General features: G+C 45.2%; 1 protein-coding gene across 1 annotated transcript in view; it reads left to right on the top strand.

The window, feature by feature from the left end:
- gsg1l2b (gsg1-like 2b) overlaps nt 1-15,423 on the top strand; it is a 177,410-nt gene extending 161,987 nt beyond the window's left edge. Inside the window, exon 5 of the mRNA XM_070858165.1 lies at nt 15,120-15,423. Within this exon, the coding sequence (XP_070714266.1) occupies nt 15,120-15,423 (304 nt within the window). The remainder of the gene's footprint in view (nt 1-15,119) is intronic.
- The last annotated feature ends 704 nt before the right edge of the window (nt 15,424-16,127 follow it).

The raw sequence follows: 16,127 nt of genomic DNA, 5'->3' as shown, positions 1-16,127 counted from the left end.
AGGAATTCTACCTCTGGAGCTAAAAAGACGCACTTCGCCTTTTTCAGTCGCAGCCCTACCCGGTCCAGTTGGCGTAGCGCCTCCTCCAGGCCAACTCCTCCCCAGTAGTGCGGGACAATCCGAGTGGCAACCTGTTCTCCGAATCTTTGTGGGTCATGACTACCGTGGCGCTGCCTAGCACTGGAATGATCTCCTTTGTATATGTCCGTAGCAGTGCGTCAATCGGCAATAATTTTGGCATCCTGGCCTTGGACACCCACAACCTTTTGAACTGTTTGATGCTCATCAGGGACTGGCTGGCCCCCGTGTCTAGCTCCATTAATATTGGGATGCCATTGAGGAACACTTTCATCATTATCGGTGGCGTCTTGGTATATGAACTGTATATGTGCTCCACATGAACTCGCTGAACTTCAGCTTCCAGCGATTTCCCCCAGTATTCATTTGGCCTCGTTGGGCTTACATCGGGCATGTCCTCCTCGTACATCAACCTTGCTGCAGGCTTCCTGCACATATGTGCCAAGTGGCCGCTGACGTTGCAGTTTCTGCAGGTATATTGCTGATACCTGCAAGCTCTGGCTGGGTGTTTGCCTCCACACCTCCAGCATGAGCTGGAGGTCCCATTGTTGGAAACAAAAGGTCCATTACCAGTCGATCGTCTCTGACTGTCTCTGTAACTGTCCTTAAGTGCACCATTAACAGGTGTTGATGGCCCCATTACTGGTTGCATTGTCCATTGCGATGGCATGGATCGCTGTTCAGCTAGCCATTGTCTCTGTTGAATTCCCCCTTTGGGTTCGACTGCATGCTGGGGCATGTCCGATTGCCCTTGTCTGCCTAGAGAACTGCGTGCCGCATTAACAATGTTGACTCCCTGGTCGCTGGCGCATTTGAGCCAAGATTTTTGCCATAAATCATTCTGGTCTCTTCCTCCCCTGAGATAATTGTCTGGGCTATCAAAGCCGCCGCTTCCAAGGTCTCAATCAGTTTCCTGAAAACCCCAGCGTGCCCGATGCCCTCAATAAAAAAGTCTCGCAGCATTTCCGCTCTGCATGCATCTGGGAACTTACATAGGCTCACCAGTCGCTGGAGATCTGCCACGAAGTCTGGAATGCTTTGCCCTTCTTGCCGCCGGTGCGTGTAAAACCGATGTATCGCCATGCTGCTCGCCGGTTTAAGGTGTTCCCCGATCAACTTCCTGAGCTCATCGAACGTCTTGTCCGCCGGCTGCTCTGGCGCTAAAAGGTCCTTCATCAGGTAATACGTTCTGGATCCACAAACTGTGAAGAGATGAGCCCTGCATTTGTCGGCTGAATCCTGTCCCAACCATTCCTTCGTGACAAAACTTTGCTGTAGTCTCTCAATAAAGTCGTCCCAATCATCACCAACACAGTACCTCTCTTCTGTGCTGCTAGTGGCCATGCTAGCGTTGTTTAAATCCCAGTTTCTCATCACCAATAATATGTCCTTACTATACAGTATAAATGCACACGAGGCCAATACTTGAGAGAAGGTCACTCTGTGACCAATTACCTTTATTACCAAGACCTCAAGAGACTGAAGGTGGGTGGAGCTTCCCCTTTTATACCGGAAAGTCCAGGTTAGGAGTGTCTCCCACAAGTTCGCCCCCTGTGATCAATGTTCTCACGTGTACAACTTAGGTCAGCTTATACATGGGTTACAATGATAGTTGAATACATAACACATTTATTGTGTCTTCCCTTGCCTTCTTGCCCCTCATTACCTCACATTTTTTCGGATTGAATTCCATTTTGCATTTTTCTGCCCAACTGACCAGTTCATTGATAGTTGAGACCTTGCTAACTGCTGTGAACCAGTCATCTGTCTGGCTAGAAATTGGCCAGTCCGTATATCTTGTGCATTCAGTACATGGTTGGCTATATAGTTATCTATCACTTGGATCCCGTAACTCAGATTATTATTTTGAATTCAGGGCCCCCTTTCAATATCACTCTGCAATCTAAGTACTGCAACCCTCAGGATAAATGAGGGCTCATTTTCTTCTCCATGATACCTAAGGTGCATTTTGCTCCTGGGTGCAATGGATAGAAAATGGTGATGGAGAAAACTGGTCAGGTCTGCACCCCATGCTGTGCCAATGTTTCCAAGGGTTCCCCAAATGGCGGAGTAGGATCTGTGCCAGCAGTAAGTGCAGGCCCAGCATACATATTATAATAAGGCAGGAGGAATGATCCCAGCCTCCTACCACATGTTGCTCAGTTGCAGCACCTGCAGAAATTGGGCAACAGCATTCGCGAAGGTCCCAGGGGCAGCGGGCCCCACCCCATGCCCACGCCCCTGCCCCCATCCCATTCCCCCCCCCACCCCCGCCCACGCGCCCGCCCCCGCCCCAAGCTCCGACCCCACGCCAAGGCAATCTTCAGACCATGGGACCTTCTGGCTGTTACTCTCCAGCCACAGCCCACAGGTTCCAATATCAGCAGTCAAGCAGGTCACTGCGGGTCTCTAAGGCCTGCGTCCCATCCACTCCCTTCCAGCGGGTATGCTGGTGGTGGGAGTGGACCCACGGCATGCAAGTGACCCAGGCTCGGAATATCCTGGCACCTCTTTTCACAGGTACAATCGGCAGAACTTTCAACTTCGGCAGGGACATAAAACGGGCGATATTGGATCGGATCGGCGCCCATTATAAACACCGCCCATTATACATCCCACTCGTTAGAACCCCCCTCGCCCATTATACACCCCACCCATTATACACCCCACCCATTATACACCCCATCCATTATACACCCCACCCATTATACACCCCACCCATTATACACCCCACCCATTATACACCCCATCCATTATACACCCCGTCCATTATACACCCCGTCCATTATACACCCCGTCCATTATACACCCCGCCCATTATACACCCCACCCATTATACACCCCACCCATTATACACCCCGCCCATTATACACCCCACACATTATACACCCCACCCATTATACACCCTGCCCATTATACACCCCGCCCATTGTACACCCCGCCATTATACAACCCGTCCATTATACACATCGCCCATTATACACTTCGCGCATTATACACCCCGCCCACTGTACACCCTGTGCATTATACACCCCGCCCATTGTACCCCCTGCCCATTATATGCCCTGCTCTTATACGCCCGCCCATTATACACCCCGCCCATTATACAACCCAAACATTAGAGCCCCCCTGCCCCTTATATGCCCTGCCCTTATACGCCCGAGCGTATATTATAGGCACCACCCATTATGCGCCCCACCCTCTTCCACTCTGCCCAGATTTTCCCTTTCCATTGGAGTCAATGGGAATATGTTAAATCCACCATATAAATGCAAGTTGTTCTTGCAAGCAACATTACTTTCTGTATAGCAGTTCACTATGAAAAGTGCCTTCATCTTGCAAAAATTGCAAAAAATAAGGATAGCTAATAAAAACTAAACTGCTGTAAAATGGTACTACAAACATTTGCAACAAAAAAATGAGTCAATGTTCTGTTATCCCTCAAGGCAAGTTTGTTTGAAAAGTGCCTGAAATTAGATGTTTCATGGTTGAGGAGAAACAAGATGAAAGATCCTAGGGACATAAGAACATAAGAAATAGGAGCAGGAGTAGGCCATTTGGCCCCTTGAGCCTGCTCCGCCATTTAATAAGATCATGGCTGATCTGATATGCATTCACCCACTCAAATCTGTAGATCTTGGCATCCTTCCCTGCCAATGGTCAATGATAGCTGCCTTAGTGCACTCCAGGTCAGGAGCGAGCCAGTTTCAGACCTTTGCCATCTGCAGTAAATGCACCTGTTGCCACATCAAGATGGCACTGCCAGCAGTTGCCAAGGTCAGTGCTGCCTTGAACTTTAATGTCAGTGACTCATTCCTTGTTATCACTGTAACATGCCGCTCACACGCTTATCTGAAAGGTTGGTGTTAAAGTGGTTTCGATGTGTGGAAATTGCGAGTTGTCAAGGCTTCCAATTGCGAGTTGCAACTCGAACATGCCCCCTGTTGGAGTCTGGCTGAGCATTAAGTGCAATATAAGAGTTGCAATGCGTGTTTGACCTGGGTGAGCAATAAGTATGGAACAGGTGGACTGCCAACAAGCTCAGTGGTGTGTGTCACTGATGGGTGGCCTCACTCTTGCCAGGTTCCTAAAGGTATGCGGTTTTGTTGCCGCATCTATTGCCGGGCCCTGGATATACAGTGCACAGCACCGAGCCTGGTTGCCACCCCCTGCGAGGCATGGCACACTGGTGCCTTGTGGTAGAATGTCCTGAAGTGACCACTTCATGTATAGAGCAAGCCCACTTGCGCAGCACATCCTCTTTTGACAGCGATCAGGGGGTCAGCTGCTGCACTTCTCCACCACTTGCTCACAAGCTCTCTTCCATGCCTGCACACTGGGCTCTACCTTTCCTTGCTATCGCCACCACTTGCAAAGGCCAACAAGCATTTACAAATGATGTTTATTCCCCACTGGGCCTCGGCCAATGTCTAATAGAGCATATTCCAATCATGTAGATGAGACAACCTTGCAAACTCGGCAAGGCCACATTAGTATTCTACTGGCGACATCATGCACAGAGGGTTGTAAATCCGTGGAATTCGCTTCCTCAGAGAGCTGTGGAAGCTGGGTCATTGAATAAATTTAAGACAGAGATAGACAGTTTCTTAAACGATAAGGGAATAAGGGGTTATGGGGAGCGGGCAGGGAAGTGGACCTGAGTCCATGATCGGATCAGCCATGATCATATTAAATGGCGGAGCAGGCTCGAGGGGCAGTGTGGCCTACTCCTGCTCCTATTTCTTATGTTCTTATGCACAAAGGACAGCAGACTTGCACCCTGCCAGGGGATTTCAGAAGCAGCTCCTCGTTCTCAAGGAAAGGCAATTGAATCAGGCAGTCTACATGAATTGAATTCCTACTGTTCACCAATGTTCACATTCACATTGGAGAGTCCAACACAGCCAATAATTTGTTCAAAATCAGTGCTCAAGCCTGTATTGCATAGGATTACATCGGATATATGACACAGAAACAGGCTATTCAGCCCAACCAGTCCGTGCCGGCGTTTATGCTCCACTCGCACCTCTTCCCGTCTTTCCTCATCTAAATCTATCAACATAACCCTCTATTCCCTTCTCCCTCATATGTTTGTCCAGCCTCCCCTTAAATACATCTATACTATTCGCTTCAACCACTCCATGAGGTAGCGAGTTCCACATTCTCTCCACTCTTTGGGTAAAGAAGTTTCTTCTGAATTCCTTATTGGATTTCCTGGTGACTGTCTTGTTTTGATGGCCTCTAGTTATGCTCTTCCCCACAAGTGGAAACATTCTCTCTGTAGCCACTCTATCAAAACCTTTCATAATTTTAAAGACCTCTATTAGGTCAACCCTCAGCCTTTTTTTTTCAAGAGAAAAGAGATGCAGCCTATTCACCCTTTCCTGATATATATACACTGGCATTTCTGGTATCATCCTTGTAAATCTTCTCTGCACCCTCTACAGTGCCTCTATAATATGGTGACCAGAACTGTACGCAGTACTCTAAATGTGGTCTAACCAAGGTTCAATCCAGGTTTAGCATAACATCCCTACTTTTCAATTCTATATCTCCAGAAATAAACCCGAGTGCTTGGTTTGCTTTTTTTTAAGGCCTTGCTAACATGTGTCGCAACGTTTAGTGATTGGTGTATTTGTACTCCGAGATCCTTTTATTCCTCTACCCCACCTGGACTCGCTCTCTCCAAGTAATAAGTGACCTCCCTATTCTTCCTACCAAAATTTAATACCTCATATTTCTGTGCGTTGAAGTTCATTTGCCAATTATATGCCCAACCTTCAAGTTTATTAATGTCCTCCTGTAAATTGTTGCAGTCCTCCTCGGTATTGACAATTTGGTGTCATCCGCAAATTTAGAAATTGTGTTTTTGATTCCAAAGTCTAATTCATTAATATAAATTGTGAACAACAGTGGTCCCGGCACTGATCTTTGTGGAACAACACTACCCACCTTCTGCCACTGTGAATAGCTACCCTTTACTCCTACTCTCTGCTTTCTGTCTTGAATCCATTCTTCTACATGTCCCCTGACTCTGCATTCTCTGACCTTATTCATCCGTCTATTATGGAGTACCTAATCGAAGGCCTTTTGAAAATCTAGATAAATTGCATTTACTGCATTACCATTGTCTACTCTCTGTTACCTCTTCAACAAACTCAATGAGGTTGGTCAAGTGAGACTTTCCCTTTTGAAATCCATGTGGACTATTCATTATTATATTTTTGGTTTCTAGATGTTCCTCTATTTTCTCCTTTAGAAGGGATTCCATTATTTTTCCTACCGCTGATGGTCTATAATTCCCTGGACATGTTCTATCCCTCATCTTAAATATGGGTATTATGTTAGCTATCCGCCAATCCTCTGGCACTACACCTTTTTCTAATGAATTATTAAATATGTGTAATAATGCCTCTGCTATCTCTTTCATAGATTCTTTTAAAATGTGTGGATGCAATCCATCCGTATCAGGGGTTTTATCCTGTTTGAGTTTGATTAGTTTATTTCATATGTCCTCTCTTTTTATTTTAAAAGCACTTATCTCATTACTAATCTCATTATCCAATGTCATGTCCACCTATTCTATCTCCCTGGTAAATATTGAAGCAAAATAATTATTTAATATTTCTGCCATCTTTCTATTGTTATCTATGGTTTTATCCTGTCTATCCCTGAATGGCCTCATTCCCATTCCAACCTTTCTTTCTTTATTCAATTGCCTGTAAAATATTTTACTATTTTGTTTTATGTTACTTGATAATTTAATTTTATAGTTCCTTTTTGCCTTTCTAATTGTTTTTTTGATCTTTTCTAATCTTTTCGTGTTCTCCCTTTTCATGCATTCCCTTGCTGTCTATGGGCTAGAACCTCCACTTTTGTGCTTATCGGCCAAAAATGGGCATTATTTCCGGTGTGGGTGGTAAAAAAGAGTTTTCAGATCGCCACCTTCTCGCCCATTCTCAAAACATCTAGTTTACATTTTTGAAAATGGGCGTTACCGCGAGCGATATCAAATGGGCGGTGGCGTTAAATTTTTTTAGCCTTCTGACGTAAAGTGTGGCCGTCCTTAGCAATGGCATGGCAACGCTCGATTCCCGTGATTCTGGAGGTCAAGGGTCACCATGACATGCGCAGAAGAGGAGACAGAGAGAGAGGGAGCTCAGGGGGACTGAAGGCATGGCTGGGTGTGGTGTGGCTGCTTTGGGAGGAAGGAGGGAGACTTTAGAGCTTCACAGCAAGTAGGCAAACAAAAATTAGCTGTTACCAGCCACATATTTGACCGAATTTGCTCTATAATGGAGGGAGAGGAGGAGACATCACAGCATGCTGTGGAGACTGACGGTGGAGAGAGCAGTGAGGTGGGAGAGGAGCACAGTGGAGGGCGCAAAAGAGCCAGGAGGTTCTTGGAGGAGGCAAATGTCTCCCTCCTGCAGGAGGTCGAGTTACGCTGGGGTGAGTTGACACAGGACGGGTGTGAGAAGCCCACCCCAAAGACCTACCAGAGGATATGGACCGAGATAGCAGAGGTGATCTCGTCGGCGACCAACGAGGTGCGTGAGGGCAACCAATGCTATAAACGATGGAACAACCTTGTAGGATCCGCAAGAGTAAGTATTACGTTGATTTACATGTAATTATGTATTTATATAATTTGATTTGTATCAGTCATGAGTGATTATCAGCAAATGTGAGGTCTTGCACTTTTACCGGGAATGTTTTACTCAAAGCCTGCGTTCACGATGTATGTCTTTAGGTAAAGAATGATGATTTTAATAATAATCATGATTACATCTGTCGGTTATGTGTTGTATCAGTCTCTGTGACAGTACCTAGCAAGGATATCATACAATGAGCTCATGCCATGTCGTCCTGTCACCTTTTACAAAAGAAGCTATCGACGATGAGGTCCGTGCAGAGGTGAACGGGTGGGGGGCCACCAGTCCCCAGCGACAGCACTGACATCACAGTGACAATTCACTCATGGGGAAGCACCGCCAGACAGCCACGGATGCATCTGTAGACCCTGACATGATGCCACGTGAGTAAAGCTTACACCATTGCGTGATGTAAAGTCAATAGATGCCACACCAACTCATATCTGAACAATTATATATGATAGATGATTTCTAAAAGTGCCATAGAAATAATGCTGCCCAAATGAAAATCATTGCAATGCACAATGTGTTGATGGTTATGAAATATGATATTTGCGATGATTTTGAGAGTGGTGGTGCTTTTGTCCTGCATATGATGTGTGTAGCGCTGGACTCACCTTGTCACCCTAGCACTCTCTTCTCCTCTAATAACCTCATTTGTGTTTTGCAGCTCAGCCAGCAGCGAGGCCCCAGGCAAGGCCACAGAGGCCAGAAGGTGGGGGCACAGGGCAGGAGTCGGCGGACGATCTGACTACATCTGGTGCTGAGGAGCTCTGATTGTCACCCGTCAATCCACTGGGTCTATTCTCGACAGATGAAAGCGCGGACTTCGAAGAACCTGCATCGCCACGCTCCAGAACCCATTCTACCCCAAAGCCATCTAGTGGTCCTCCAGTCATTCCAACCTCCACTCTGGAGGTACCGGCCCCAAGCACCTCGCCACAGGGCACCCCATTTGTCCCCAGGCGCCAACCCCGCGGAGGCTTCGTGGACGCGGCAGGTCTGTTCCACAAGCACGACATGATAGCGGAGAGATGGTACAATTGTCCAGGAGGACTGTAGACATTGGCGACCAGCTCATCGAAGAATTGGGGGGCATATCCCGACACCTGGCCACCATGACCGAGTACATTCCGCGCATGGCAGAGTCCTTGGATGCGATAGCCAGGAACACTGCTGCAACAGACCTCCCGGTGGTCCCCAAGCGTGGCACTCCACCCCTAGGTTCTGCACCACCACTGTGAATGACAGATGAGAGCAAGGACCAAGATCCTGCTTCTGCATCAGAGAATGTTGCCCCCTCGGCACTCCCCGCTCCCGTACCCGTGCAACCACCGCATCTGCCTTCACCCCCCCTAATGAGGCACTGCCTGAGGAGCTCCTTGGCCAGGCCCCGTGGAGTGGGGAAGGGAAGGGGTAGAGGTGAGGAGAAGGAGAGGGGGGGAAGGAAAGTGAGGTGCATATGCGCAGGTAATGGCTGTGTTATATCTCTATCTGGGTGTATGCAATTTATTGCAATGTATGGGGGCTGCGGACCACGCTCCTGTTTTGCCTTTGTATCCTGTGCTGGTGGAGATGTTGAATATGTGTTTTATGTCAATGGTGGAAAAAGTGGGGTGTGGGCGGGGGTTGGGTGTTATTGGCTGTGATACTTATGATTTCAGACCAATGTTGGTATTAAACTTTTGTTATTGAACATAACCTTGTTGCGCATTGCCTCACATAGCTGGACCGTTACACACTGGTGATTCCTTACCATGAAATAGTCAAATACAACTTATCAATCAAGGTAAACTTTAACTGGCACCAAGGTGATGGGCACCATTGATGTCTGAGCTGCAAACACACAGCAGTGTGTCAGCATTGTCACTCACATCAGCGCTCTTTCAGGCAAATCTTTCCGATATCAGTTCCTCACGTAAGAGTGGGATTTAACAAATGCCAGCCACACCGCTGGTGTTCGTTCTGGTTAGTTCCACTTTTTGTGGGCAGTTTTTTGAGCGAGCGATAATGTGGGCGATATGTGTGCGAGGTGGTGAAATTGACGATGGCCAATCTCCATGGCTGCTAGTTTGGGTAAATATGCTATTTATGACAAAAAACAGTGGGCGGGTGTTCATATTGAGTCTTGGCGTTAATTCCGTGCGGAAAGTAACACTGGGCAATATTATGGCCGTTAATTTCGCCCATTCTACTGATTCTGCCCAAAAAAAGTGGACGAGCGATAATATTTTTTCCCGGCGTTAAGCCCTTTGGGAAAATAATGCTCGGCCATAAGTCTCCTAAAAAAAGCCCGTCAGTTTCCATTTTGTGCCAAAATGGGCGACATCTGGGTATGATACGTCATTTCAGTGGTAAAATGGGCGTTAAGTGGGTGTTAAGCATGCAAAAAAAGTGGAGGTTCTAGCCCAAAGTATTTAATGTATGCCTCTTTCCTTACTCTCAATTTTTCCCTTATGGCTTTATTCATCCATGGAGTCTCATTAGTGTTTAGTTTGTTCTCTCCTTTTCGCAGAATATATTGTTGCTGCACTCTGTTGAACGCAATTTTAAATGTTTCCCATTGCTTTTCTGCATTGTTTTTTGCCAATATTATTGCCCACTTTATTTTCCCAAGTCCTATTCTCAGCCCCTCAAAATCAGCTTTTCTCCAATCTATTAGCTTGCTTTTTGTCATACTTGTGTCCTTCTCAATTATCATCTTAAAGCATATTATATTATGGTCACTATTGTCCAGATGTTCTCCTATTTTTACTTCTCTTATCTGCTCTGGTTCATTCCCCATTACTAGATCCAATAGTGAATTCTCCCTTGTTGGGCTTTTGACATACTGGGTTAGAAAGGAGTCCTGTACACATTGTAGGAACTCCATTCCCTTATCCCCTTTACCTACCCCTTCTGTCCAATTAATAGCGGTGTAGTTGAAATCCCCCATGATTATTATTCGATGTTTTATACTCATTTCCCTAATTGGTCTGCATATTTCTTCGTCCACCTCCCTTCCACTATTAGGTGGTCTGCATTGGTTGTCATCTTCCAACATTCCATAGAGTCGAGAACGGTTCCCACAAATTGGAAGGTAGATAATGTAACCTGCTATTTAATAAAGGAGGGAGAGAATACACAGGAAACCACAGACCAGTTAGCCTGATATCAGTAGTAGGGAAAATGCTAGAATCTATTATTAAGGATATGGGAACAGGGCACTTAGAAATTAAAGGAAATAAAGGAAATAAAGGAGAGTATCAAATTAAAAACCAATGCGTATAAGGTGGCCAAGGCTAGTGGGAAAATAGAAGATTGGGAAAATTTTAAACAACAGCAAAGAATGACTAAGAAAGCAATAAAGAAAGGAAAGATAGATTACGAAGGTAAACTTGCGCAAAACATAAAAACGGATAGTAAAAGCTTTTACAAATATATAAAATGGAAAAGAGTGACTAAAGTAAATGTTGGTCCCTTAGAAGATGAGAAGGGGGATTTAATAATGGGAAATGTGGAAATGGCTGAGACCTTAAACAATTATTTTGCTTCGGTCTTCACAGTGGAAGACACAGAAACCATGCCAGAAATTGCTGGTCACAGGAATGTGGGAAGGGAGGACCTTGAAACAATCACTATCACTAGGGGGGTAGTGCTGGACAGGCTAATGGGACTCAAGGTAGACAAGTCCCCTGGTCCTGATGAAATGCATCCCAGGGTATTAAAACAGATGGCGGAAGTTATAGCAGATGCATTCGTTATAATCTATCAAAATTCTCTGGACTCTGGGGAGGTGCCAGCGGATTGGAAAGCAGCTAACGTAACGCCTCTGTTTAAAAAATGGGGCAGACAAAAGGCAGGTAACTATAGGCCCGTTAGTTTAACATCTGTAGTGGGGAAAATGCTTGAAACTATTATTAAGGAAGAAATAGCGGGACATCTAGATAGGAATAGTGCAATCAAGCAGACGTAGCATGGATTCATGAAAGGGAAATCATGTTTAACTAATTTACTGGAATTCTTTGAGGATATAACGAGCATGGTGGGTAGAGGTGTACCGATGGATGTGGTGTATTTAGATTTTCAAAAGGCATTTGATAAGGTGCCACACAAAAGGTTACTGCAGAAGATAAAGGTACGCGGAGTCAGAGGAAATGTATTAGCATGGATTGAGAATTGGCTGGCTAACAGAAAGCAGAGAGTCGGGATAAATGGGTCCTTTTCGGGTTGGAAATTGGTGGTTAGTGGTGTGCCACAGTGATCGGTGCTGGGACCACAACTGTTTACAATATACATAGATGACCTGGAAGAGGGGACAGAGTGTAGTGTAACAAAATTTGCAGATGACACAAAGATTAGTGGGAAAGCGGGTTGTGTAGAGGACACAGAAAGGCTGCAAAGAGATTTGGATAGGTTAAGCGAATGGGCTAAGGTTTGGCAGATGGAATACAATGTCAGAAAGTGTGAGGTCATCCACTTTGGGGAAAAAAAACAGTAAAAGGAAATATTATTTGAATGGGGAGAAATTACAACATGCTGCAGTGCAGAGGGACCTGGGGGTCCTTGTGCATGAATCCCAAAAAGTTAGTTTGCAGGTTCAGCAGGTAATCAAGAAGGTGAATGGAATGTTGGCCTTCATTGCGAGAGGGATGGAGTACAAAAGCAGGGAGGTTCTGCTGCAACTGTATAGGGTATTGGTGAGGCCGCACCTGGAGTACTGCGTGCAGTTTTGGTCACCTTACTTAAGGAAGGATATACTAGCTTTGGAGGGGGTACAGAGACGATTCACTCGGCTGATTCCGGAGATGAGGGGGTTACCTTATGATGATAGATTGAGTAGACTGGGTCTTTACTCATTGGAGTTCAGAAGGATGAGGGGTGATCTTATCGAAACATTTAAAATAATGAAAGGGATAGACAAGATAGAGGCAGAGAGGTTGTTTCCACTGGTCGGGGAGACTAGAACTAGGGGGCACAGCCTCAAAATACGGGGGAGCCAATTTAAAACCGAGTTGAGAAGGAATTTCTTCTCCCAGAGGGTTGTGAATTTGTAGAATTCTCTGCCCAAGGAAGTAGTTGAGGCTAGCTCATTGAATGTATTCAAGTCACAGATAGATAGATTTTTAACCAATAAGGTAATTAAGGGTTATGGGGAGCGGGCGGGTAAGTGGAGCTGAGTCCACGGCCAGATCAGCCATGATCTTGTTGAATGGCGGAGCAGGCTCGAGGGGCTAGATGGCCTACTCCTGTTCCTAATTCTTATGTTCTTATGTTCTTATGTAAAATAATAATAGGATTGGGCAGAGTCAACATGGATTTATGAAAGGGGGAATCATGTTTGACAAATCTGTTAGAGCTTTTTGAGGTTGTAACTAGTAGAATAGATAAGGGGGATGAGTGGATGTGATGTATTTGGATTTTCAGAAGGCATTTGATAAGGTGCCACATAAGAGGTCAGTAAAAATGAGGGTTCATGGGATTAGGGGTAATATACTAGAATGGACGACAAATGGGTCATTTTTAGGTTGGCAGATTGTACCTAGCGGGGTACTGCAAGGATCAGTGCTTGCGCCTCAGCTATTCACAATCAATATCAATGTTTTGGATGAGGGGACCAAATGTAATATATCCAAGTTTGCTGATGATATAAAGCTAGGTGGGAATGTAAGTTGTGAGGAGGCTGCAAAGAGGCTTCAAGGGGATATAGACAGGCTAAGTGAGGGGGCAAGAACATGGCAAATTGAATATAATGTGGAGAAATGTGAAGTTGTCCACTTTGGTAGCAAAAAGAGAAAAGCAGAGTATTTTTTAAATGGTGAGATATTGGGAAATGTTGGTGTTCAGAGGGACCTGGGTGTACTTCTACACAAATACAGCAAGCAATTAAAAAAGCAAATGGTATGTTGGCCTTTATTACAAGAGGATTTGAGTATAAGAGTAAAAATGTCTTACTACAATTATATAGGGCCCTGGTGAGATCGCACCTGGAGTATTGTGTACAGTTTTGGTCTCCTTACCTAAGGAAGGATATACTTGCCATTGAGTGAGTGCAATGAAGGTTCACCAGAGTAACTCCTGGGATGGGTGGATTGTCCTATAGACTGGGCCTATATTCTTTCGAGGTTTAGAAGAATGAGAGGTGATCTCATTGAAACATACAAAATTCTTACAGGATGTTTCTCCTGACTGGGGAGTCTAGAACCAGGGGTCACAGTTTCAGAATAAGGGATCGGCCATTTCGAACTGAGATGAAGAGAAATTTCTTCACTCAGAGGGTGTGAATCTTTGGAATTCGTTGAGTATATTCAAGACAGAGATCAATAGATTTTTGGATATTAGGGAATCGGGGGTGTCTGGGGATAGTGCAGGAAAGTAGAGTTGAGGTAGAAGATCAGCCATGATCTTAGTAAATGGCAGCGCAAACTCGAGGAGCTGAATGGCCTACTCCTGCTCCTATTTCTTAAGTTCTTATGTTTCTCACAGGTAGCGAGTACATTGTACCTGTTGGACAGGACCTGTGTCTGTGGGACCTCCTTCTCAACCTCTCCTAAATCCCCACTACCCAGCTCCCTAACAGTCACACTCTCCCTTTCCTGAAACTGAGCTTTCCTCTGGGGTGTGACTGTGTTCTGGATAAAACTGTCCAGAAATTCCTCCCTCTTCCTTACCTGTTCGAATGTCTCCAACTCGCATTCCAGCTCAATGACTCTGAGCCAGATAGACTCAAGATGGAGACATCTCCTGCAGATGTGTTTGCTCGAGTCAGTCTCACTCTCCACAAACTCCCACATACTGCAGTCCAGACATGCAATCTGCCCTGCCATATCTCGGTCTAGCCTTTACTTATTTATTTAATTAGTTGAAGTCTTTATTAAATTATTATTTATGTTATATTAACTAGTTTAAATAGTTAAGTTATAAGTTTAATTCAATAATTTATAGTTTCTCCCACCTAATTTAAACCACAGTCCTAGGTTAGTGAGAAAAGAGAGAAAAAAAAACCTTAACACTCACCAACCAATCACCTACGTGCTATTCTTTTTGGAAATTGCCGAAGAAATCTGCTGATACCTTCTCCAATTAGGTCCTTCCCCCTCTGCTCCAAATTCCTACTCTTTTCCAAATTCCCAAATTAAATTCCTTTGAAGTGCACTCCGGTGAAGACACATCTGTGCAGATCACATTAAAGTCGGGCAAGTGATACAGATATAGCAATGTGTGTTTTGCTAACGCCGTTCAGTGGGAATTAAGCCGGGGTTTCTGGAGAGACATGGGCTTGTGAGAGTTGAATCTGATTATCTTCCGCTGCTCTTAAAAATGTGTGCATCTTACACTCCAGATTTAGCCCGCGCGTTAAACTTCTATTCTAATTCATTAACTTTAAAACGGTATGTTTTCCTGCAGTCTCGCTTGGGGATCATTTACGTGCTGTATGGCTGCATCAGTGACGACGATAAACACCTACACAAAGACCATCCTCGAGTTCAAGCACAAAAGGAAGAATTTGGAAAGAAGCTTAAAAATAAAACCCAAACTGATTGAGCACGAAGTGCCGGCAGAGCGAGTCTGGGACAGGTACATTAGCTCAGTGCCCAGCTCCACAGAGGAGTTCCTCGACCTCTCCAGTAATGGCCGCAAGATGTCCAGCGGCTCCGTCTTCGCCGATCTGAATGACATCCTGGAGGCACACGGTGAAGAATACTGCTGAGATTCCTGGGAGGTCGTGGCAGATAAGGTTATAGATATTACCTGTAAATCCTGGAAGGTCCTCTCTTACTGTTTCCCTTTCTCAACAAGTTTATAATGTCACACATCAGACGGTATCATGATGGAACACACCGAGCATTTCTGTTTCATGATGCCTCTCTGGCCCATTGTAGTATCGCACTTTGGTTGGTAAAGAGCGCTGGTAATGGAGGTAGATAGTCACAGCCGATCGCAGGTTATTAAAGATCTTACTAACTTAACTGTTTTTGCATGGTGTAAAAGTGGTCCCCATGCCTTCTGTCTCAACACTGTATTTCACAACCCACCAAGAATAATTAGCAATGGTGCCCAATTGGCCCTGATCACTGGATTGTATTAGGGGATCACTGGTGTGCATACTCAGCTTTGTGGAGTCAGTGCAAACAAATACCTTATGGGAAAGTCAATAAATTAAATAGATGTACACACACACCAAGGTATCAGAGCATTAGCCATTGGTTTTCCATCACTGGGAGCTAGGTTCCAATCCAGCTCGGACTGGTGCGATCAATATCTCCTCTGTTTGCTGTCTGTAAGGGTCCTATGTAAGGTGAGTTTGGTCATAACTCTAAAGCACAAAATTGGCCTAATCTGGCATTAAGAACTCGACCTCCTAACCATCCAAAGTCAATGGTTGGAAAATCGAGATTTCAATCTTACTCGGAG

Source organism: Pristiophorus japonicus, chromosome 16 (genome assembly GCF_044704955.1).
Source record: "Pristiophorus japonicus isolate sPriJap1 chromosome 16, sPriJap1.hap1, whole genome shotgun sequence".
NCBI classification, from domain to species: domain Eukaryota; kingdom Metazoa; phylum Chordata; class Chondrichthyes; family Pristiophoridae; genus Pristiophorus; species Pristiophorus japonicus.
This window is presented reverse-complemented; position numbering and strand designations above follow the sequence as displayed.